A 25,823-nucleotide genomic window follows, 5' to 3' on the forward strand; every position below is an offset into this window, starting at 1 on the left:
GCCAGTCAGTGAGAGCCCAAATGGCCACTGCTGAAAACTTTTCATGAGGACTGCTTTCACAATTACAAGGTAACAGCTCCCAGGAGTCTGGAAACAGACTTTTTTTTCCTCCGTGCCCTTTTTCTTCAAATGCATTGACAGATTAGCTGAAAGGTACAAAGGAAGGGAACTGAACTTGGACATGAAGAAGGTACTACCCAAGTCAATAGGACAAGAGTTTCTCCACAAGCAATCTGAAGCTACACATGGCACAGCAGTATAAAAGACAGCGGTACCTCAGGAACAAAAGAAAACAGCACAAGTAGCAGGATCACAGCACCTTCTAGGAGACAAGCTAACTGCATAGGTACACAGTTAGGAAGTTTCTATTTACAGATTTTCTGTGGTATGCAGGTGATGGTTACAGCAAGATACAAGTGATCAACCCAGAAAGAGAGAAACAGACTGAAAGGCCAGATGTAACAGCCAACCATAAAAACAAAAAGGAAATAATGGTATCAGTCCTGGTCATCACCTCTGAAGAAAGCAAATGTCTAGAAAGATTTCCACTGTGAAGACAAACCTCCACATGCAGGGACACCAAAGCAGGAAGATCAGTACTGCTGTTCTCACCTCTGGGGAAACAGAGCAGTCTGTGACTCTGGGAACCAGGACAACCTATTTCTGCTTGGTGGAGTATCTGCAGATAACACAGGAATAGGCACTGTCACCTGAGCAATACTTGAACCTTGAGATGGCCCAGCATGAATGGAGAACTGTGCGAGGTGGGACTGAGTAGTGACTCTACTTGTTTTAAACTGCATTTTTATCATCTTAATAAATAAAAACAGCTGTTGTTGAATTATTATTTAAGTTAAATCTGGTATCTCCTCTGTTTCTACACTCCACGTCTTACAGGTTTTGAAGCAGAAAGATGAAACTGGAGCCTCCTCTACTGAATTAGATCAAGGAGCCTTTAAAGACAAGCTCTGCCTGAAAGCTGCAACTTGTCTCTGCTATTCTCAGCAACGTGAGACCAGCTCTGCTGGTTTACTGAACAGAACCATGAACCTCACACACTTTAAGGCAGAGCAGAAAAAGCAAGAAGGAAAATAGGATAGGAGAAAATCTGTTGCATTTCAGATTACCAAGTGTCTGACACCTGGTGTCATGATCAACTTGATTCTAAACCATTGCTTCAGGGAACGGCCCACCTCTACCCAAGGGAACTGATCTAACCTTTTAAGTCACAGCAACAAACAACAAATGCTGGTTTTCAAAGTTGAAGGAACATAAAAATCAAGATCATCCCTTAGTCAGAGTCAATAGTGGATGTTTTGCCTTGAAATTGACCAAAACTCACATATTCTTGGGCAAGGATTGGAGAATGGAGGGATGCAACAACACCAAAAATAAATAAATAAATAAAACAAAAATCCCAAACACAAACACAACCAAAACCACACAACCGTTGCTCATTAGACACTGATGAAAATGCATCTAAGATGTTGTACTGTTTTTCTGCTATGTATATGAAATTACACTTCGATTTTAACTTGTTATAACAGCTGAAAACTATTTGTGAAGGGAATTGAAAAATATTCCACAGTCCTTTAAATCTGAAAGACCACCACCAACTAATAATCGTCAGGTCACTGAACAAGGGTATCATTTAATCAGGACAAGGAGCCATCACACAAACTTTTGTTTCAAAGGACACCACCTCAAGGACTACCTACGTTTCTCTTAGGTTAAAAGAAAAATTAAAGTAAAAATAAAACATGCCTACAGTTCTGAACTCACATCAAATAAAAGAAAATACAACTCATGCTACCCTGAGCTCTAGAGTCACAACTAGGGTAACGGTGGTGACAATTGTTCATCATCTGTATTACCAGATACTTAAGGACAAGGCCATTTGAGCTGAAAAATATTCAAGACCTGAAAGCCATTGATACTATTCTAGGAGGCCTGGAAACCAAAGCTTTACACAGCGAAAAGTAACAAAAACCTTTGGAAGTATTAGCTAAGTGTAACACAGTATGTGGAAATCCAGAAGTGTGAAACACTGTGGGAAAGACAACAGGAAAACAACATAGCCATGATTAACATGGACTGGGGCTGCAGAAGACTATCCCACCACAGTTATCGTTTGTACATCAGAAGCTGCAATGAATGTACAAGTGTGGGTATCTGAGATTAACACTGCAGACTGACAATAGTCTGAATCGGAAAATGCTCCATGTTAAAATCCATTTGCATTCATCAGCAGTACGCTTTTGCTATTACAGAAGTGATTGAGCTATGAGGTCTGTCATTACTGTACGATGAATCACTATGAGGTCACCAAGATTCAACCCCAAAGCATCTCCATCATTAACTAGAAGCTCAAAGCGCAGTAACTGTATACATCATGTAACAGCCAAAAAAATAAAGTAGTTAGGTAACATGCTAATGTATCAAGTTGCTATAATTGAACACCAAAGAATGAGTTGAAACAGCTAACTCAAAATAACAGCTCTCTAAAGACTGTGCATACCTTTTCAAACCAGAAGTGATATCCAAGAACAAGGTATGAATCAAATTTGGCCTTCTCTATCAACAGAGATTAGTATACCACTTCAAAGCAAGAAAGAAGGAAAAGAAAAGAAAAAGTCATGGGCTCTCTTTAAAGCTTTAGAAGTAACGTATTGGCTTATGCAGGTAGTAACATGGAAAGCTTAAGAATTATCTTCAAAATGATGCTCTCTCAGGTAAAGCTTTCATGACTAACTGTTCAAGCCAGCATAAAATATTTATAAGTGTCAACAGTCACAATAGATCCCAAAACAAAACACAAACAACAAATAAAATGACTACAATGCAAGTCCTTCATTAACCAGGCCATCTGCCTTTCTACAAAACATGTCGGAAGCAGAGAGATCTTAATAGAGCTTGCACTTCATCATTAGGATTGTACAATAGTGCAAAAAAAGAACATTTACCAGAAGATATTGACAAATGATGCCAAGCAATGAAGGAGATCCAACAGAAATATTTATGTCAAGAACAGAGCTACAAATCACACCCTCAGACACCCAGGCTCTCACATAGGTTTAAGCAACTCTGGCAAGTGTTTTCTGAATTGTGTCTTAAATAAGAGCCTAAAATGCACTGAAGTGGCATATAAGGTTCCCAAATCTTTTGTGGAATCCAGCTTGAGCTTTTAAACCAACATATTTAAAATACTTCAGAACAAGTCTGAACAGCAGGCTGACTGGTAGTCCTCACCTAGATGAGACACTTCACAGAATATCGCTATTCTAAGCAAGGAGAGCTTAAAGGTAGCAGACCTTTTTATAAATCAATTCAGCCAGGCTTATTAGATTCCAAAGCCTGAAAAAAACAAACAGATCGATAGCTGCTCTGCTCATTCATAATCAAAGCTGATTAAGTTACCAGAAGATAAATAACAGGAGATTCCTGGACTACAAAAAGCATCAATTTTGAAAGTGTAAAAACCAGAGATTTAAGTAGTATTAAGGAATATTCAAAAACTCACTCAAAAGCAATACCAGAGCACATATATCTCAGTGATTAAAAGAGAAAAGTTAAAAATATCTGAGCTATGAAATATTCAACTATTAGTATCTCCCAATATCTGAACGAAACACAGAATTAGTACAGTCAGATACAAAAACTGTTACTTTTTAAATGATACTTTGTGTAAGAATCTTTAAACTTTCATAAACACATTTCCTTCTAAAAATAAAAATAGAAAGAATACAGTAGAGGTGCCAGGTGTAGCTCCATCGCAGAGGCCGAATTCTCTATTTAACTCATGATTTCATCATCTTTTTTAGGCACAGGAATCTCCACAAGGCCTTAGGATGCAATATGAACAAACAACAAGCTATCTTACAGTTTAGAAATAAATCTATTCCAGTTTAAGTTCTCACTCAATAAAGGGTAACTAAGAATTTGTAATACTAAACCCTTCAAACAGCCCATGAGTTATCTTAAGCCTTTCATAGTTCCACGTGCAATTATAAACGAGGCTGCTTGGCTCACGTGGAAGTTCCAAATTATCCTGCTGCTCCAAACTGTCTGCAGTGCCGCAGCCCATCGCTGTGCTGACTTCTGGGCTTCACATGCCTCTTCTCATGCCATACAGCACAGTCAGACAAAGTGCCCCCAAAAAATCCCAGTTTTCTCATCCTTGCCCCTCACTGGGCAATGCTGGAAGTGAACACACTCACTGCAAGATGGGCAGCCTCCCTGCCAGTCACATACACTGAAGTTTCAGGATCCTTTAATCCTTCCCTCCCCACCACCTCCCCGCCAAAATCAAGAACTATAAAAGAAGCAAACAGAAGTAGAAAAAAACAAAACAAAACAAAACAAAACAAAAAAAAAAAAAAAAAACACCTCACTGTTAGCAGTTCATTTTCTTCTCACTTTCCTCTGCCCATATCCTTCCCCATCACACGTAAATCGTTCTCTAATAGGTTTTACGTTTCTCATTGTGCACTTCCTTCACACAACCAGGGAACAGAAAACATAAAGAGGCAATTATAGTATTTTTTCCACTGTAAATAATACATCTCTTCTTAGGTCTCCAAAACAGATGCAAAGCTGTAACAACTCTGAGGTTAGCCTTCAAGAATACAACCTTTTCCCTTATGAGATACAAGAAACAGATCATCCTGAAATTCTCATTTTCTTACTATTTTCACTGGAAAGCTTCAGTAACAGTCAAAGACAGTCACCAGTTCCTATCATTTGATCTTTGTTATGTTTTTTCTTTGACTTCCTGACAAGAGACGGGGATTCCACTTTCCCCACAAGCTCACTTCCTTCCCAGTATAAGCAAAAGGAGCTGGTGGCTATTCTGAAGTGGCTGAGTTGTGAGTTTCTACTGAAGAAAAAAAGGTTTTGTGTGACAATCTCTTCTGAAGATTAAGAAAAAAAAAAAAAAAGGAAAAAAAAAAGTAAATCAGTTGCTAAATACATTAGGAAAAAAAATCACTATTAATTGAAATGTGTTCTAAAAGTCACTGCTGTGTCTAATCAGCAAAACAACCGACCAAAGGAACAATCACTAAAGCAAATGCATGTATACAGCTTGTCCACCAGTATGAGGAAAATCTGATTCTTTGCATCATTAAAATAAGAAATACATACACAGAGCAGTACTCAATCATTGTAACCTGGCAAAGTACATGGCATCTCACAGAGGCACTCAAGTGTTGTGCACCACAGCTCCTTCCCTATCACAGAACCAAACTACATGCCTGTGAACTGATGTTTTTTCAGCACTTGTTTTTTGGTCAAGCAATAGAGAATGACTTCCAGTGCCATAAGAACGTGGGATATAGACCCAAAAATAAGACAGATCCTATCAAAGACAGGATTTTAATTTCAAAGCCAAAGTTTAAAAGATGTCAAACCATGGTATGATAGGGTTAACAAGCAGCTGAGTGCTGCGTAGAAATAACACTACATATGCTGTAGCTGTGCGTTTTCATATGCTGCAATACTGGCTTGAAGGTAACAGCAATCATCTGTTTTGTTCTTGAAGATACTCTTTTCATCTGAAATCCGAGTTTTATAGTGTGCTCACTTACTCACTTGACTGCAGTCGATGCCTGTCTCTAACCAGCTACATGGTTTTAAAGCAATTCCAAGACTCGAGTAATTACAAAGCATAACTACAGGTTCACCTGCACTTAGCTGATTTGAATAGCTAATTTTTCATGCTTTGAATGACTTTCTGTTATCAAGAGGTTCAAGCAACAACTTCCACAACATGAAAATGAGACACTCCCTTCTCAAAGAAGCCACTATTTCTACCACAATAGTACATTCTTCCAAAGCGCTGCGAGGACTGACCTCTTTTTCATCTGCCAACTGACAGCTAGTTTCGATATGCAACTCCGTAAATCATTCAATTAGTCACAGAGCTAGCAACATCAAAGAAAACACACAGAGGAGGGGAACTCTGGAATCTAAACAAATCACACATTAAAAGAATATTCATGGCGTACAACCTCAGTATTTTAAAGCAACAAGGATCCTACGGCTACAATTCCTGTTAGGCGTACCGTCACCCTCTTTCTCAAAATGAAGTGAAAATAATCGTGCTGCACGTTTTAAAACTGGGGTGGGTTGACCCCAGCCAGCAGTTAAGCACCCACACAGCCAGACCCAGTACAAAAAAAAAAATAAAAAAATACAAAAAGCATCCAAAGTATCCTAGAGATTACTAATTGCCTATTTCTACACAAAAGAAAGCTGATGGCAACTCTTCTCTTCCAATTATCCCATCTCCGTGCTTTGTGTAGAGACAAGTTCAGAGACAATATCTTGATATGCCTTGCATAGTGATGACACTATTGACACCTTCAGGAGTAGGAGTCTCCCAGGAGTACATGACAGAGCAGCTCCCTCCTCCACCCTAATGTTCCAGAAATAGACAAGCCATTGCTAGAAAGCATTTTTCAGAAGCAGAGTTTTCTAAATACTTAATAAGGAGAAGAAAATGAGGAGGGAAGAAGCAACTGAATCCTACTAAAGGAATTTCAGAAGCTTAAAACGAGACCAACAAGCCCAAGATTATTTATTTTTTTTTAATTAAAATCAAGTATCAGTACTTCCTGATTCTATAAAGCTTAAAGATCAGGACCAAAACATGTGTGTATTATGCTGTTAGACAGCTCTTTGTCTAGCGTCAGTGGATGTGTTTATTTTCAAACTATCTTTACACAGCTATCCTGCAGGGATATGTGCTGCCTTAACTTCTAGAAAATAGTTATCTAGCTATGTCTAGATTTCTATGGAGTAAATGTGTGTCGGATCCTTTCCCCTACACATTTCCCGCACACTGAAATCTAGCAATACCTAACAAGACAAATATGCATTGCACCAGTTCTTTTTTTATTACTATTATTCTTGAAAGAAGGAAACTACTGCCTCTTTGGTTTCTGCGCAGCTATCAGGAAGAGAGCCTTTTTTCCCCTCCCAGGCTGCAGTGATAGCTATGCTCCACTGGGGTACATCTACAGAGCCCCTAGACCTGAGTGACTTAAAGCTGAGCATTATCAAAAAGACCTCAGCAACAGCATCTGCATTCCCGAGTGGCCCAGTAAAGCAAGTCAGCCACGTTAACCCAGGGGTGCTTGTCTCAAACTTTTAAGGTGAACATCACCCTACAGTTACTTTTACTTAATAATGGACACAAGAGAAAAAGAAGGGGAGAGAAAAGGAATGAAGGTCATGTTTAATAGCACCTTCACTGATAATGAACAGAAAAAACATATAACCTGACTGCATGCTACATGCACTTGTGAATTTACAGTAAGTTCTAGATCTACTGCAGCAGTCAAGTTGCCTGGAAACTTCAGGGAAGCACAGAGTCCCTATTACAAATATATCAGGCTCTTCCATAACACAGCAGCATTTCCGAGAGGTCCAAGGGGTGGACGGCGGCTCCGGAGGGTCTCGGGGCAGGACGGAGGCAAAGCAGGCAGCGGGGGCTGAGCAGCCCGGTAGCCGGGCGGCTGCGGGCTGGCACAGTTGCGAGAAAGAGGCGAGCTGTCACAGAAAGCTGCCACAGAGAGCTGCGGAATTTAGGACCGCGACAACCAGCCCCCCACCCACACCGGCAGAGCCATAGAAGTCCGAGGGACTGCTCCACACACCCAGGAGCCTGACCCGCGGCCCCGTGCCCCCTCCGGCAACACCCACAGCACAGCGCAGCGGGACGGGGCTCGCACCCCCCCACACACGCCCAGCGGCCGAAGCGCCCCCCCCCAGCGCTCCTTCCCCCCTCTCCTCCCTCCATCCCCCCGGGGCTGCCCCCCCGGTCCCGCACAACTCTCCCGGCCCCTTCCTCCTCCTCCTCACCCCCCCGGGCCCGGCCGCTCCCCTCAGCGCCCCCGGCCGCCATTTCACGCCCCCCTCACCCCCCCCCCCCCACTCACCGTTGCGCAGCTCGTGCCTGACGGTGAGCAGCGGCCGGGCTCCGTCCTCCGCCGGGCCCGAGGGTCCCTCCATGGTCCGGTCCCGGGCGGGGATTTTTAGTAAAATTTTTTTTATGTTTTTTTTTTTTTTGGCTTTATTCTTTATTTATTTTTTCACTTGGCGGCGAGCCGGGGCCATAGGAGCTGGGTGAAATGCAGCCGGCGAGGAGCGGGGAGCGGGGGCCGTGGAGGCGCTCACACACTCACTCACACACACACTCACACACACACACGTAGGCTGCCCTCCCCCGGCCCTCAGGGCCGGCCCATGTCCTTGCGGCTCCCCTCCCCCTCGCTCCGGCCGCGCTCCCCGCCCCGCGGCGCGGCGCCGAGCCCAGCCGAGCCCAGCCGAGCCCAGCCGAAGGGAGAGGGAGGGCAGCCCCCGCTCCTCGCTGGGCCCCCTCCCTGCCCGCCGAGCGCTGATTGGCCCGCGCGCCCGCGGCCCCCAGCGGCGATTGGGTAGTGAGCGGCCCGCGCACCGCCCCCCGCCCTTCCGCCCCGCGGCGCCTTCCCTCATTGGCTCGGCGGCTGCGCCAATCGTTGGCCCCGCCCCCCCGCTCCCCCCTCCCCACCCCTCTACTCCCTGATCTTGTTTGTAAACATTCCCGCCCGCCTCTCCCGCTCCCCCCGCCCTCCCCCGGGGGCGGGCTCTGCGTTGCCTAGGGGACAAGAGAAGGAGCCGATTGACCGCTGCGGCTGTCAATCATCCCAGGGAGCGGGCGGTGGCGCCCCGCCCTCGGGCCTGTTCCATCGGGCTGGTGGGCGGGGGGGGGGCAGCCGTGGGCCTCCCCACTCGCAGGGGCGGCGGAGGGGGAGCCGGGCGGCATCGCTTCCATGGAGGCGGGTGGAGGGGCTGTGAGGGGGGGGCACGGCTCGGCTCGGCTCGGCGGCCCCACAAGATGGGGGCGAGAGGCTCCAAGGCGCTGCCGGGACGTTCCCCCGGGGTCGGGGGTGGGCTGGGGAGGGCCGTGGGGTGCGCAGGAGGTGGGAGGTGCTGGAAGGTAAAAACGGCCCCGGGCGGTGCCAGGTGGGGGCTCCCTCACGGGATCGGGGGTTTGTGGGGAGCTGGGGTCGGCTTCTTCTCTAGTGGTAGGGCCAGAGGGGATGGCCTCAGGTTCGGGTTGGGAATGAGGAGACATTTCTTCTCAGAAAGAGCTGTCAGGCGTTGGGACGGGGTGCCCAGGGAGGCGGTGGAGTCACCGTCCCTGGGGGTGTTCCAGGAAAGGTTGAACGTGGTGCTTGGGGACGTGGGTAAGTGGGTGACATGGAGGCAGGGGGTGGTTGGACCAGGTGACCTTGGAGGCCTTTTCGTGCCTTAATGATTCTATGACTTTGGAAGGAGAGGTGTTTGGGGTGATACCAGGCCTCTCGATCTCACTTAAGCCTCTCGGTCTGCTGCGATGGATAAGCAGGCGGGTACACCCACAGCAGCCTGCGGCTTCCCCCATCCTCTGTCAGATTACACAAATTACTCTTCTTCTCAGTTCTTATCACCGTAATTCCCAGCTTGTTTCTTTTGAATGTCGTGTCATACACAGGAGCAGCGTGCACATGCAGAGCTTCATTTTGGTACACTGGACATGAGTGAAATAAAATGTCTTCTGCTCAGCCTTTATTCACATTCCAGTATTGTGTTTTTCTTCGTGTGTGTTTGCATACATATACATACTGCTTGAGTATTTGTACATACATACCCATGTTTCTACCATTTCCTGAGGAGAGATTGAACTATTTAAAGTTCATAGGAGCTTTCTACTATAGTATTACTTAAATACCACATCTTATTTTAAGTTCAGTTTAGTTTTGTTTGTTTTCAGAGGTTAAAATACCCAAGGGTTTTCTTTTATGGTATTCCTGGTTGAACTTTTTTCTCTAGAAAACACTGCAGGAGTACTGCTGCGGTATTGGCCCATAGCATGTGGTACGCACCTAACTTAACTGGAATTGTCCATTCAGTTACTGCCTTCCTGACAGTATTTTATCAAGATTAAAAATATAGAAAGTTTGATTACAGAAGGTGTTTTCGAACTGAAAAAGCACTGATTGGCTAACTTTTGTCACTTTGTGTTAGAAGTGACATTGCAGTGTCTCAGTTGCAGCGATAGTAAATGTTACATTAGCGGTTCCCTTACAAAAGGGAAAATAACGAAAATACAAAATAAACAGATAAAGTTAATTGTTAAATTTTTGCATCTTTATAACTCATGGCTCCTTTCCACACCTAGCGGGAGCATCAGCTTTACTTCTCTAGAAGTTGCAACAGCTTCTGGTTATCCTTTGTCCTAGATGTTAGATCGTAAAGAGACTAGCACAATGTCATGCAGGGGCTCTGCTGGCCAGCGCTTTGGACTAACTGTCCCTGGCAGCCACAGAAGAGAGTAACTGAAATTTGACTCTGTTCTGTTCTTTACTAGCACTTAGTGTGAGTGGAGCTGGCAATGAATCCAACAGTTGCAAATAGTCTTGGTTTCAGATGGTCATAGCTTGACAGACTTTATCTGCTTATTTGCCTTGGGCTGAAATCTCTTTTCTCCTTTTAAATTTCAGGTTAAAGGATTTAACAACCTTAAAGAATGAGGTGAAAACCCCCAAAAATCTAACCAAGGTTAGTGATACATTATTGTATCTGCAGACTATGCATATAGCAAGACAGTGATTACTCTGTATATTTAAATTCAGTTGTGACTGGGCTTGGAAAGTCATATTGCATGAGCTGAAAGTTCATTGTTGTCACTGAGAGACCTTCTGATTTGCTTGCACTTTGGCAAAAGTAAAGGAACAATATGGTTATTTCATCTAAAAAATTAAGATTTTTTCATAACATTATCTCCAGAATTAAAATATTGTAGCAGTAAGGTTCTCTCGTCATACCCAGAAACAGCAAAACAGTCCTACTGAATGCTTGAATATAATCCCACCTTTTGACATACATTATGACATTATGACAAAGGGACTGAAATCCTAAACCTCCTGTCTATTCCGTCAGTACAAGACTATGTTCAAGATTTCATTTCAATTGAACTTTTAGGTGCAATGGGGAATAAAACTCAGTCCTGTGCTTGATTTAAGTGTAGACCTGCTTTTAGTGGAATGGTCCAGGCATAGCGGGCTGGTTTCATTAACTTCATCACTTTTGTCTTTGAATCATTATCACTGTACTGGTTTCTGGCCTTGTGGTCATTTGTAAAAGGGCAGAGTTTTGTCACTGTTAAGGGTAGATAGGATTTACAGGTAGTTGGAAATATACAGGTTACATCTGTAGCAGTAAATAAAACAGAGCAAGATTCATTCTCTAGGTGCCAGGGCAGGTGACAACATGGCATAATTTGCAAGCATACAACTAAATTCTTTACTTTTCAAATCAGGGTGGCCTTTTCCATACTGCTTCCTGGATTTAGCGAGATTGTAAACAGTTACTGAGCCATGCTGGCCCCCAGTTTCTACAAGGACATTGAGAGGGTACTAGTCAGGGGCCCAACCATACCCAAAAGCACACCATCAGTCAGGAACACGGATAGTTGTGTTACAAGCACTCAGATTCTGCATTTTTCCCGTTTAAATAACTGACTGAGAGAGTCACAGAGTCAGATGAAGGAGGTAATTGGCTTGAGCCTGCAGCCAAAGAGGGCATGTGAAAAGTACAGAAACAATCATGGGCTATAGACCCACAGGGAGCCTAGAATGGTCTGTAACAGATTGCTTTATAGTTTGGAGAAGTAAAACCACCCTTGCTATGTAAACTGTACTTTTGGAAGAGCAGCTCAGAGTGCAGTATAACTGACTGAAAATGTTATTTGTGTTTTAAATAATACTTTATGTGTGTGCAATAACACTGAACAACAAAAAAAAAAATACTATTTGGCATGGTTGAGCATTCAACAGATTACCTCTCCAGTGTTAAAACAAAAAGAAATAAAAACAATTAAAGACTATTGGGTAGTGAGGAGCCACTTGCCCTCTATAATGCAGATGTCTATTTTGTACATGGTATTTTTGAGTCATGCTGATACTCGTGTGTACAATAAGAGCAGCCTGACAGGTCAGTCAGCCAACAGTTCAATGTTTGAGCTGAGCATGTGCTGCAAGTTTGGGAACATGGAGTAACAGAGTTCTAAAGATAGATGTCCCTTACCTACCCCACAACACAACTGTTCAGAAATATGTAGATTTACTTGCCATTCCTAATTGCAAAGAGAGACAGGAAAAAATGTTGTGGGAAATACCCACATGGAAAGATATCGCTGAACATTTAAGAAAAAGTATCACATTTCCTTTTGGGTTCGAAAAGAGCTGGTGTGCCAAGATGGTTTGAGAGCTGAGGTGAAAATGAAATTGAAATGCTCAATATACAGACTTCTGAGAGGAAATGAGACAGAAAGAAAGAAGAAAATGAGTGCTGTAGCTGCATAATTCCAGGGTGTCACTGCTTTACACCATTGACATACTTGATTTACTTTCTCTCTGAAGAGGAGCTGCATATGAAAAAGGTAGTTTATATGGTGCTAAGGTTGAAGACATGTAGCACTTTCTTATGGTCATTGAATTGTTACAAAAATAGATGCTATTTTCAAAGTACAAATGTTGGAAAGCTGGATGATACAAAGTGTTCCCCATAATCACAGAGAACATTTGCACAGTGAGGGAAAAAGAGGATCCAATTTTGGAAAACAATAAATTAATTTAAGCAAGGATTCCCCAGGAAGAACATTCAGAACATGAAATGGTCTTTGGGTAAAATCTTAATGCAGTAAAGGTACTAATTCCTCGTTTACATATATTATCTGTATTTAACCATTTATTTTCCTTTTAAATCTGCATTTGAACACTTTGTGCTCAATAATTGTCAAAAAGTAAATAGGGTAGGTAAATATGCTGTTTTAAGCATTTTTGCATGCAACTGCTCCAGCCAACAGTTTTATCTCTCTAAAACCGCTTAATGTCATACCATGAAAGGAGAAGTTATGCTAAGCATCCATGCCTAATAATTCTTTTAACGGAAGTGGTACAGCTCTGTCAGGAAGTGGATCGTTTCTTGAAAGAGTGAATGTAAGTGATGAAGATGTGTCACTGATCCTAGAGTTACATCTTTACATGAAAATTTATTTCTGTGATTAAACTTAAGTCCTCTTTCAGTTAGTAATCATTTCTCCACTAAAAGTATATTTTTTCTTTGATTACAGTACACCTACTGTCCCTTCTGAAAGCAGCACTTTCAAAAGTTTGTTAAAAATCTCTATGGCTCTAGAAGAGAAACAATTTTAAATATGTTATATTACTTGTTTTCTAATGAGGAAAAGGAAAATGAGTGAACACCGTTCAGAGAGGAAAGGAAGCCGTACTATCTAGCAGAACAGAAGTAGGGGGGTTATTTCAATTTCTGACCTGCTTAAATGCCTAAGCTAGACAGAGCTGGAATTTCTAGTTAATACGAATAATTGTTTTTTCGATCCTAATCCTCACTCACTCACAGCAATTTGAAATTCTTTTCAAATTTGTTGTAAAAAACACAGAGGGATGTTCCACATAACGGTATCTTTAAAACTCTGAGTAATACTGACTGCATTGTAATTAAGCTCAAAATCCGTTTCAGAAAACTCATGTAAATTCTCATTATTTTGAAAATTGTCTCTAAATTTTGGAGAAGGAGACTTTAAAAAGGAGAAGCTAATCAACATGATCTGAAAGCTAGAGATGAGGAAATTAAAACTTTTAACTCAGCATGGAGACTGTGAGTACATCCTGATAGTTGCAGAAGCCATGCATCTGCTCTCCACCCCCAAAGAAGGAAGCAAAAACATGAGAAAAAAAAAAAAAAAAAAAAAAAAGATTAACAGGCAGAGCTTGAAGGTATGCATTGTAGTACTTGAAGTCAAAAAAAGGAGATAGTGAAAAAAATGACATGTAATGAAGGTGGAGAGGCAGTTTTTGAAAAGTATGAATGAAACCCATTAAGTTCATTTCCACAACGTTTCTCTACTGTCATATTTAAAGATATTGCATCTGTTAAATTACCATGGAGCAAAAAGATTAATAAAGTCAACAATATTGCAGAGACTCCTGTATGCTTTTTTCCTTTGCCTTGACAAAAGTTAAATGGTTATTGATTTTGAAATTACTCTTTTAAAGTCAAAAAGATGAAGTATTCCCATTACTTGAAATAGCAGAAGAGAACATTTTAAACAATCACATAATATTACAAAGGATTATAAAAACAGGAGATGCTCTACTGATTTTTTGAGACAGGATGCAGATCAAGCTCAGCATAGTGTCTCCAGTGCTGTCCAGTAGCAGCTATGTGGTGTCACAACGCCATAGCCAGAAACTTCTACAGCTTAAGCATGCAGTGTATGAAGAAAAACCTCCATGTGTTTGCTTTGAGTTTGCTGCTTACTAGCACAGTCTGATGACCCAAAATTATTTAGTTTAAAAAAAGGGAGAGAGTGAAGAATTGTTACCTTTTAGCTCCTCCAGGCTATGCAGTCTTTTCTGTTGGATCTGCCACTCTTTGATATTCAAACCTAGAGTGTGAAGCACAAGTCTCCCTGCCTCATGTTGCCCAGTACAATATTTGCAGTAAGCATGGGATATGTATCAGGCACCAACAGTTCTCTGAGATTTCAATAATCCATGCACAGCTGTACTTTCTCAGGTAAAGAGTTTACAGGGAAACATAGGTTATTTAGATGCTAGAACTGGCAGTTTCAATACACCTCTTTTCTGATGTAAGCTGTTTGGCTGTGACACTCTTGTGAGAGGATATCAGAATTCACGTTGGTCAGAAGGCATTTTACACTCCTTTTCTAAAATCCTCAAGATTTGCATTTTCTCCAGAGCGTTAGCCTTTTGTGCACAGAAATGTCTCTTTAAACAATTTTCTTTTGGCTGTCATTTAGAAAGTCTGTCTAAGAGTAAGGTTTGGCATCCTCTTCTTTACAACATGTCACATTGAAAACTACTTTTGTGTTGTGACTGCCTGCTAATGTATTTATTGGAAACGTTACAGCAATATAGATTGTTGACATTGTAAATAACTCCAATAACTCTGAGCTACGACAGCCCTCTACCCCCACCCCCAGCATTTTCTGGTATTTAATGAAGCTTTACACTAATACCAGGTCTCTCTCCAATTTCAAAGGAACACATTCCTATTCAGCCAGATTTTATTACACGAAATCCAACCGTATAATTACAGAAACTGAGTAGTAAGTGATTTGCTTCTCATTGGACTCAATGTTGCCTTTCTACAACTTTAGCAAGATGCAGTAGATGTTTGCATCTTCAAAATGTGAAGTCAAATGAGGTGAACCCCACGGATTCGCAGCATTCTTTGCAATAAACCATGAAGTTAGGGTATCGCTTTAACTTAACCACACGCTCTCTGAGTAGCATACATTTGCAATGTGGCCTTAAGATGTCTTCCCACCAAAGCATTTGGTTTTGGGTGGTAGTGAGATGTTGTTAGAAGCTTTATGTTATTTTCCTAACTCTTTAGATTAAAAATCAGTAAAACTGTTCCCCTATGTGACAGTATTTCTCTTTAGAAAACTATGTGATGAAAGACAGTGGACAAGTGTGAAGTATTTGTTTGCTTCATGCATTAGACACACACACAAGCAGACAAAAAAAAAAAAAAAAAAAAAAAAAAGCTTTTGGATTGCTTTAGCAAGTACTAGAGCAACAATTACAAGTCACATGGGATTGGCCATGAACCTGCAATGTTCACTGCAGTCCTGGAGCACTGTTCTTTGGTTATAGGAGGGGATGAAGGCAATCTCTGCAAAAATTATGAGTCCCTCCCTTTTGACAGTTAATCCCTTTTTTAACCTTGTGTTTCAAGACAGACCGGTATCATGCTTTCTGGAGCCCTTTATGTACCCTCTCTGGCTTCAGATATCCCAAGAAAAAGCAATCATACCTTCTCAAAACCAACAGTGCCTCTTTTTCTCTGCAGAGGCAAATGAATTCTTGCCCCACCCACACAACCCCAAGAGAGCAGCCTGTTCCCCCCTACTCCCTACCTCTGCTACAGTAGCAGCAACGTTTGTCTTCAATTACATATTCAAGGATGGTATTGTCATAGTTGCAAGTGATTATGCACATTATCAGTGGTTGCTTCCTATTAATGCTTTTACCTCTCTGGGTTGAAGCTTCACAGTGAATCCTCTTATAGATGAAGCTTTGGCCTACAGCAATCTATTTTGGTCCTGTTTATTTGATTGTTCTGTGGTTTTGTAAACTTCATTCCTGTTGAGATTCTTAGAAGGGACAAATCAAGAAATCATACAGCCTTATTAGAACATAGCCCTGTCTAGAATAACAATAAAACCAAAACATTTAAAGGCTTACTACCTTACTATTACCTGTTCACAGAATGTTAATTGCAAATCTTTAGCTATTTACTTGAGAGCAACTTATCTCTTATCTTAGCAGCTCATCTCTTGGCTTTCCTGGTTATTTATTTGTCATGCATCTGGATATTAAGTCCACACATTCATGCAATAAATATCCTAGCATTCAGGTTACCTATAGTATTCATAAACTGCTACAAAGAAGCCAGTAATTTATTCTGATTTATTATAAAAAGATCTAAAGAATTAATTTACAATCTTATTTTATGTGCAATATTACATGTCAGAGGTTATTTAAGCAGATGTTTCAATCTAGAATTGAAAACATAAGCTTACGGTTGTAGTCACAGGACAAGTGTTTGGTGCAGGTAAGAGGTTGCATCACACTGCAGTGATGCTGAAAAGCCCTGGCTATAGACTGGCACTCTTTTGTGCTGAGCAACATACAGACACAGAAAAAAAGAAAAGAAAAAAGAAAATAAAAAAAAAAGATGTTTCCCAAAATTTCTCATTAATGTAATATGATGAAAACCCTTAGACCACAACTGAAAACTGGAAAAACTGTCTTTTTCACTGAAGCTGATAATTACTATATAAGGTCAGGTATTGATTCTCCATCAAAAATACATGTCTATTAGGAACAAAACGGTCCATCTATAAACACAGCATCCTCTGCTTCAGAGTTTATTTTTAGGAAATACATTTCAGATGTGTGACTTCTGCACAACTCATGAACCCAAGGTGACTGAATTCAGATGCATTTCTGTTAATACTTTTAGCTATTTTTAATATGCATAGATTGTATCCTAAACAATGCTTGCTTAATGCACTTTGTTTTGCGTACTTTCTTTTGTATACTTAGTAACCATAGAAGACTCACATACACATCTTGAACTTTAGGATAACCATTGAAATAACTCTTTAATTGAGACGTTTTCTCTATGTGATCAACCATGGAATGAATGCACATATATGTGTAGATATATATATATTCATAGACACTTTTTTTTGTCCAGAGTTGGAAACCAAGTACAGATTGTAATCGTTTCCTTCTTCAATAGGAGTGGAAAATATTGTGTAATATTTTCCAAACTGAAGCTGGACCTACTCAGAATGCTTAGTTTTTAAAATTTCCAGTAAACAAGATGAAAAAGCATGTTTATTGTTTGATTAGGAGACCACAGATTTCTTAATTTTTATAAATGGTTTCATATTCTTTTATATCCTCTTGGTAAGTTATCTTTTCTATGTCAAGTGTGTGTGTATAGTAGCTGTATGGTTCAGCAATAGTAATTATAACTTTCTTTTTATCAAGGATGTTATCTTGTCCCATACACATGTATTTTTATAAAGTATGTATATTGCTTGTATCTTCTTCTGTCTTTACCTTAAATTAATCTCTCCTGTCACATCATTCTTTATTCAGATCCGTGTATAGTACATAGCTTGTTTGCAAACAGTCACATAGATGAAGTACAATACAGCAAATGTCTGAGCACTTCATCTGTCCTTGAACTGAACAGGACTGCTTTTCTCTTTTACTTATATGCAGAGAGGCAGTACAGGTTTGAGTCCTTACATTGCAAAACCAGAGACAAGGGTTTGTGCATATAACCTGAGCCATATCTAGGAACAAAGCCCCAAATAAATACATAATAAAAAAATAGTAATAGCTTAACTTTTGTTCTGTACTGCCTGTATACAAAATATCGGCTCAAGTCTCCATTAAAAAATTGAATTTGGAACTAGAGCACACTGAGATAAATCCTCTGTAGTTCAGGTCTTTTAAAAATATAAAATCAGGCTATTGACGCATAAGGCATTTACAGCCCTTAGCTTCGTATTGTGTAATAATGAAAATCAAAATGATGACATTAACATCTCTTTAAAACCAGGTAACCGATGCTGCAGCATTATGAATCATCTCTTTAGCACCAATGCTGCATTTTAAAAATACGATTCTGTGGTGACAAAAGGTGTGAGGGTGACAGGCCTGCAGGTCTTATTCAACTTACCGTTTCCTCATAGGGAAAGCAGTAGAAGTTGAGGATTAATTGTATGGGCTAAAAAGTTGAAGCCTGTGTTTTTTCAAAGTTCTTGAGCTTCTACTGAAACTGCACATGAAGCTAGCAGTTTGAGATGCTCACTCTAATTGCTTTAACTGCATTGAATACTGTAGTTTATTGTATTAAACACTGGATATCTAAGAGTGACAGCACTTAGTCATCAGATACCTGATCTAGTCTGTAACTGGAAACTTACATGAGAAGTTCTCTCCCTACCATTACTCTGAACCTTCCAGTTTCTCCACCTTAAATGAATGTTCGTTGATACATTAGGAATGACTATACGTTTCTGCCAGCAGAACCAGCACAAACCAAAATGGTAGCATAAAACATTGCTCTTGTAAGTCCCATATTTTTCTTCAATTTATTCTCTACTTGCACGATGCAAAGTGCCATATTACCATTTCGTGACTAGAGTAAGACTAGTTTAGATTCAGAACATGCTCTGACTCCTCCATGCTGTGCATAGCTTTGCTAGCATGGCCTGCATTAGGACCCTAGCCTAACAGAGCTGCTTAACGTTCCCTGTGCACTTACTGCATAACCAGGGTGCTGTTGCCACCGATGATGACCCTCTGAATCCTCATGATAGACTGACTGCATCAGGACCACCCGCATGCTGTGAGGTGAAGCTGACCAGGTAAGGGCCTGATAAGGGCCTGAATCCTTCCCCTCACATTACAAGTGTTACATGATTTGAGATTTGCTTTTCAGGACACAATGCTTCAGTTCAAAACCATCTTTCTCCTAAACAGTACCCACCATTGCAGCCCTAGGGGAACCCAGTCTCTACTTAATCAAAGGTGATTCTGGTGGATGAGGACAGTTGCCCAGTGGGAGGATTACATTGTATGCAGGTCTTGAATGACTGCTCCGAGTTCAGAAATGGAGAGGACAACTGGAGGCACTGATGAAGTTTCTGATGCCTGCTCTGCAGCACTAACATACCACTTGCAGAATATCTCTTCCCATGATCACTGTGGTTGCCATTTATCTATAAAACAAGTTATTTCCTGACTTCTGCAGATGATTGGGCAATCAGGTCAGGGTAGTAACACTCTCATTTGCTTGCCTGAGTTGCCACATCCTTCAGGTTTTCTACCCCTCCTGTTACTGCAAGGCAGAGGTCCTCAAAGGTTCACTTGACATTGAATCTCATATTGTCTCTGTATATTTAGGGGAAAAAAAGCTATGGATGAGTTACAGATCTTCATTTGGGTCCCACCACAAGGTGTTTTAATTCAGGATTAAAATTCACTAATCCTTCAAGTTCTTGTTCACAAATTGGAGGATGATGAACTCTGATGATTTCTGGGCTTTCTGATGCAGTCTACCAAATAAGTATGTATTGTGTTTGCCAGTCAGGCCCTGAGCTCTTGCAGCCAGAATGTAAATGTCTCTGCTTGGTGAAGAGCTGTGGATACAGTGACTTCACAGCTGCTGGTAGACATCCGTGAAATGACATAGTCCTGGGGGTAATGTGAATAACCTGTACAGCAGGAGCATAGCAGTGTTCTTTGGGAGCATGGTACTATTTTTAGGGTGTGTAGGGATCAGAACATCACTCATCTGCTTACATCTGGATGGAATTCCTTGGGAGGAACAGGCACCCCGTCAATGTGTCATGCATGACATGACTGGGTGTAACCTGGGTGGTGACATACTTGGCTATCAAGATAAGCACCTATGACTGCTGCTTTGCAAACAAAGCAGTACAAGTCACTGTACTTTGTCCTATAGACTTCCACTTTCCTTCCACATGAGTATGATTGGGAAGAAAAATTTTCCTCGCTACAAGAATTTTTATCCAGCCAATGCTCATTGCCTTGGTCCCAACATGCAGCATTCCACTGGTTAGGAGAAAAGCGGGGGGAAAAGTCTGGCACTGATGGCCAGCAAGCAAGGCCCTCCTGCATCCTCAAGCTGCTTCAGTGCTTGAAGAGGCCCAGGTAAAAAAAATGGTGACTGGACTCAGCCCAGAGAATTGTAGAGTGATTTTAAGCCTTTTCAGTACCTCAGGGTAGATCAGGAGACTACATTTACATGCCAGCCTGATGGTTTTGTTTTGTTTTTCAATTTCTTGAAATTGAATAAGCAGTTCGTGTTAAACTAAAATAACCTCTGGTAGATCATTTTCTGTCTCTTCCTCCTGCAGCTGGTTAAGTATTCCTGTCAGCAAAGTCAAAGGTATGACAGCAGTATTTTTAACCTTGATAAAGGCCCTTGTCTTTTCTTACGTGTGTATTTTATCTTGCTAAAGGTGTGTATAAATGAGGTGGCTGTTCCAAAGCCTGTTGGTCATATGTTTATGTAAGATGATGGGGGAAGTATGCAGGAACTAGGATATGATCCAAGGGATTGGAAGGATATATGAGGCCTCCCACCTTTGAGAAGGATATAAAAGCCTAAACAACCCAAATTGTGGATAGATTCTATCCATGCAAGGGCAGGGCTTGAACTATTCTCTAGTCTCTAAAGAACAAATTTCTGCCCAGATTTCTCCACTTCAGAAACAATTTTGTCCCTGAGCAGAAGCTGGGTGTAAAATAATATAAATGTAGTGGTGAAAGTTCAGGGGATAGGTGCTGTACAAGATGTGTCACACTAACATGGAGTGCTATCTTAAATGGCTGCTTTGCAACTGGTCATTGCTTTCTGTTTCTTGTTCATATTATACTGGGATAAACTAAACATTGCGTGTTTTTTTTTTTGTTTTTTTTTTTTTTTTTTTTTCCTCAAGTAAACAAGATTGCCTCAAAGATGCATTGGTTCTTTTACCAGTTTTTTATACTGATGCAATCTGCAGGATCTTTAGTATAAACAAAGTGCTTTAGGCAGCAGAGAACACTAATGGAAACTAACTTAGATATCTATTTATGACCCTTATCTAAAGGTTTCTAAATTTCAAAGCCAAATACCCCGTATTTCAAATGTAGAGTTCAACCTTAATTTGCTAGATGAACCACTATCTGAAAACATATAAAGCACTTCCTCTTTGGAGTTGTACACAAAGCACTTCTGTGCTTTCAAATGATTCAAAGCAGATGGGGACAAAAAGGATCATTAATGGATTCTTCAAATAAAGTATCACAAGTATAACTGTGAGACCTGTTTGGAAAATGAGGTGGAGTGAATTTTCAAAGAAGTTTGTACTTTTCACAGAAGTCATTTGGCAGAATTTCAAATCAGCTTGATAATTAAGCAGCAGGTCTTTTTAAGCCCTGTTTACATTAACAAACCTCTGTAACCATATTCATACTAGGGCAAGCATAGTACACAAAGGGTTTTCATAGGTTATAATTAGTTTAGATTACTTTCCATTATGTATCAGTAAAGGCAGCCCGTGGGCTGGCTCATGTTTCAAGTTACCCTGCTGTTCCTGTTAGTGCAGCAGTAGCTTTGGGTAAGTTACCTGCATGACAATATCTGGAAAAAAAAAAACCTGCCCAACAGTGTTACCTAGTGACCTCTGCGCTTCTTTTGGCCAGTGAACCCGTGCATGCCACCAACCATTCTTTTAATTGAACTTTAAATTGAAAATAAGATAAAAGTTACATAAATTGCAAGATTATATTACACACACACACACACAAAAGACTTTGGGCTACATGCAAGCAAGTCTCTAGATTAGACTTCAAAAAAAATCACTGCATTAAACCATATTCTTATGTGTACCAACACCACTGGAAAAACAGACCTAAAACATCAGAGATTGGTATTAACTGCTTTCCAGTATTCAAGTTGACTTGTTTGTTGCTCTTAGCAGCAGCACATTTTACAGGCTGTTTGTTTGCAGATGATCCATTTTTTTAAATTGCAGAAATACTATGTTTTTCATTTTATTTCATGAATTTGCTTGACACTTGTAACCGCAAAACAGTCACACTGACACTTCTGAAGGATATATTAATCCTTTTGTGTTATTATCGATTTTTTCATTTTTATCTGACGCAGTTTAGCACAGCAGTATGGAAACACCCACTACATCTAAAAGTGGAATCTTTCTGACACTTAAATGACATCTTCCCATTTTCCCAGGTAATGAATAATTATGAATATAATCTCATTTAAGTATCTGCAAAATGTACGGCTATTTCATAGGCCCTGTCAGCATCCTCTCTGGAGGACTTTTTAACACTTATCCTACACCCTGTCTTACACATATCATGATCCAGCATATTCCTATGAGACAGCTGATACTGTTATCTGAAACTATCTTAAAACAAAATAAAAGGAGTTGAAAAAGACAGGCCAGGGGACAGATCTTGACTACTGATTAACAGCTGTACCAGACCATTTAGATAGAGGGCTACTCCCATGCCTCATGAAGCCAGTCCATACACTTCATTAGGCATTCTGATGGGTCAAGGTGGAGAAGATGCTGTAAGACCTGAGTTATTGTGGTACTTTTCCCCTGTCATCCCAAACAAGCCATGCTCATGATGTCTTTAACGATTTTCCAGGATGTCCTGGAGATGGTTGGGGAATCTAAACTTAAGGGTGCCCCCTAGCATGGGGAAACAACATACTGTGTAGAAATAAGCCATTCCTGAGGAAGTCAAATAGCAAAAAGCTACTTTTTTGCTATAAGCATCTGAGAGTTTTTATTGACTGTCCAAATTTAGTGACTAGAAAAACACCAACATAATCTATTACTGACATTGTATAGCAAATACAGTGATCTAAAGTTGTAACTCAGAATTTTATCCTATAGAATGTTCCTGAGAGTTTTAGAAAATCTCCACTGGAACTTTAGTGATAACAAGTGGTTATAAGGCGTGTTTTGTCTCTCCTCTGAAAGAGGAGAGTCATCCTACTTTTATACAAAGGTAATGTTTAAATTATTCACTTCCTAACAAATTCATCAACAATATATCTTGCTTTGCAGCTAGGGGCAGTGTTCACAAATTGAAACTACAATCCCAAATGTTTCCATAAGGTACTTAAGAGACAGCATTTTGGCACTACTTATATTTGCGGTACTAGAGCTTGCTCAACACTTACTTTCATATAAACCTAAAACTTTTAAAGGCCTAAATGTTGCTAATAAAGTTCCGTAAGTGCTTCCATTTCCTCTGCTGGACATATACTCTATGCATTGAAAATCAGGCTTGCCCAACATCGTTCTTGGGCATTTGGGATAAAGTACCTGGCTGAAGATAGCTTTCATCCCAAACTAAAATCACAAATTTCAGACTGTCTCTCAAATCCAAGTAAGCTAGTACTTCTTAAGACCATTAGATGACTTCAAAGATACTCAGAAAGGAAGAAAAACAATTTGAAAGAATCACATGAATACATGTGGTTGAATGAATCGTTCCAGAGTAGTGCTAGAAATTCTCTTTGCAGTAAAAATAATGTTTCTTAAATTGTCTCATATAGGCCTGGATTAGAATCTAGCCACATTTCTCAATCCAAATTCTAGTTATCTTTAAAGCATTTGCTTGAAATTGTTCACAATTCTGTAACGAAGACTATTTTTTTGTGCAGCATATAGACTGTTATATAAAAGCAGAAAAGATGGGATGAGTTGGAGAGTAGTAAGCTAGAGTTCAGAAAAAAAAAGTGTAAGCTGATTTCTTTTGGCTGGCAATGTTATGTAATCATTTTAGAATTAAGCATTACAGGCTTCAAAGACCAGATACAGAGCTTACTCTGAATTTCAGTGCACCCAACTTAACCACTCAGAATTCTGCAATCTTTGGGAAACATTTTGGACAGACAACCCGTGATAAAAATATAATTTCCATCAAAACATATTACTGCTCTTACTTTGAGTTTAACAGAAAACTTTAACAGAAAACTTTAACAGAAAACTTTGATTTTTAACAGAAAGGTTAACTTTTGCCAGAAGGTTGTAACATTGCATTGTACATTAATTGATTGGCATCTTTTTAAAAAGCAGCACAATTTTTATCATGTTTATTACTTCTTACAATTGACACCAGGAATGGCTTCTTCTGAATTAAAGAAAAACTTGGAGGTTGGTAATTTGGTTGCTTGGAATGTAATTCAGTTTATTTAGTTAGAATGAACATATGATTAGATAAATATGTTATCTCTGAATTAGACCATGAAAAGTTATCAAGGTTAAAATCATAAGGAGCCAAATTATTATTTTACCCTGAACTATATTTTACTTAGTCCTAGCAGTTGTATAATAAACCCTTTTTACTTCTAGATAGTTTAGGCTCAGGGAAAAGCTTTCTGTTGACTTTGATTAGACTGTAGAAAAAAGTTGTGTTCAGTCTTCAAGAGATGTAAAAAGACCCAGATACTGACTGTAATTAGGGTACTTATCTCTATTTCTACTCCAGATTGTATGAAGTGACTTCTGTATGTCTGTTTTCCCAGTGGAAGAATAGCCACAGGAGTACTCATTATAATTTCAGTATATCATTTCTACATAATGAGTAGTTGAAAAGTATAATATATATGAAATGTATCAAAATGACATTTTCTGAATATAGTTACTTTTACCACAAGGTTGGATTGCTCATTGTCTGAAAGCATTTTCAGCAGACGTGATATTACAGATTGTAGCTTGGTAGATCAGTCCATTTATGTTTTTGCAATTTTAAACTTATAGCAAATTTTGGAAGGGTGAGTACTCTAGGAAATGAATATTTAACAGGGAAAAAGAAGCCTGTTTCTTATATTACAGGCCAGCAAAACATTGCATTTTATCCAGAATGTTAACATGCACATCTCTGGTTGATTTATCTAAAGATTCAGTTTCTGTATAATCAGAAAATGTCAATGAAGCAGCCCTTTGACTTTAATTTGCCTTTTGGGTTTTAATTAAGGATTTCCCAGTGATAATAAGCTTGGTGGGGCATCAGGAAGAAATTGAAATTAAGTTTTCCAGCACTTGAGAGAAAGAAAGAAGGAAGGGGAAGGAAGGGGAAGGAAGAGGAAGGAAGTTGTATACATGTATTTGTGTTTAAATTTATTATTATAACATCTTTCTGTTAAGGCTGAAAGGATGCTCTTGACAGGAGGCTTGAAATCTCTCCTTCCCCATGTACTAAGAAGAATAATTCGTTGCAACAGACACAGTATCAGTAATACTTCTGGAATGGCAGAAGGTAAGGAAACCTAACAGCTCTCAGTAGAAAATGACTCCATTTTAGTTTCATAACTATGTCCTTACTTTTTTCTTTCTTTGTTTATAAAGGCGTTTAGGACTATCAAAAGAGCTGAAGTAAAGCAGAAGTAAATGTCAAGCTGACTTAAATTCTTAACTCACTTGGGTGTTTTTGAAATCACATTGTAAGCACCTGACACTGGGTTCTTAAATCATAGAACTACATCAGAGAAATCATCTTACCTGTGTAAATTACATGGATTTTGTTTTCAAAACTACCGTGTATCCTTCAGCTCCCAGTTAAGTCAATGATAAATTATGGTTGCAGAAAATGTTTGAAAAA

General features: G+C 40.1%; 2 protein-coding genes across 4 annotated transcripts in view; one reads left to right on the forward strand and one right to left on the reverse strand.

The window, feature by feature from the left end:
- The window catches only part of RPS6KA5 (ribosomal protein S6 kinase A5), a 75,775-nt gene extending 67,496 nt beyond the window's left edge, over nt 1–8,279 (reverse strand). Inside the window, exon 1 of the mRNA XM_084287829.1 lies at nt 7,941–8,279. Coding sequence (XP_084143955.1) covers nt 7,941–8,013 — 73 coding nt within the window. The 5' untranslated portion in view covers nt 8,014–8,279. The remainder of the gene's footprint in view (nt 1–7,940) is intronic.
- Nucleotides 8,280–8,956: 677 nt separating this feature from the next.
- Nucleotides 8,957–25,823, forward strand: part of DGLUCY (D-glutamate cyclase) — a 42,894-nt gene continuing 26,027 nt past the window's right edge. The window contains exons 1-4 of one of the 3 annotated variants that reach the window (XM_084288223.1): nt 8,957–8,980; nt 10,527–10,584; nt 18,942–19,033; nt 25,370–25,481. In XM_084288223.1, coding sequence (XP_084144349.1) covers nt 25,379–25,481 — 103 coding nt within the window. In that variant the 5' untranslated portion in view covers nt 8,957–8,980; nt 10,527–10,584; nt 18,942–19,033; nt 25,370–25,378. Of the gene's footprint in view, nt 9,007–10,526; nt 10,585–18,941; nt 19,034–22,347; nt 22,432–25,369; nt 25,482–25,823 lie in introns of all 3 variants that reach the window. The other 2 variants (XM_084288222.1, XM_084288221.1) reach the window with 2 other exon arrangements.

This window comes from Netta rufina (assembly GCF_964035555.1).
Source record: "Netta rufina genome assembly, chromosome: 5".
Lineage (NCBI taxonomy): Eukaryota > Metazoa > Chordata > Aves > Anseriformes > Anatidae > Netta > Netta rufina.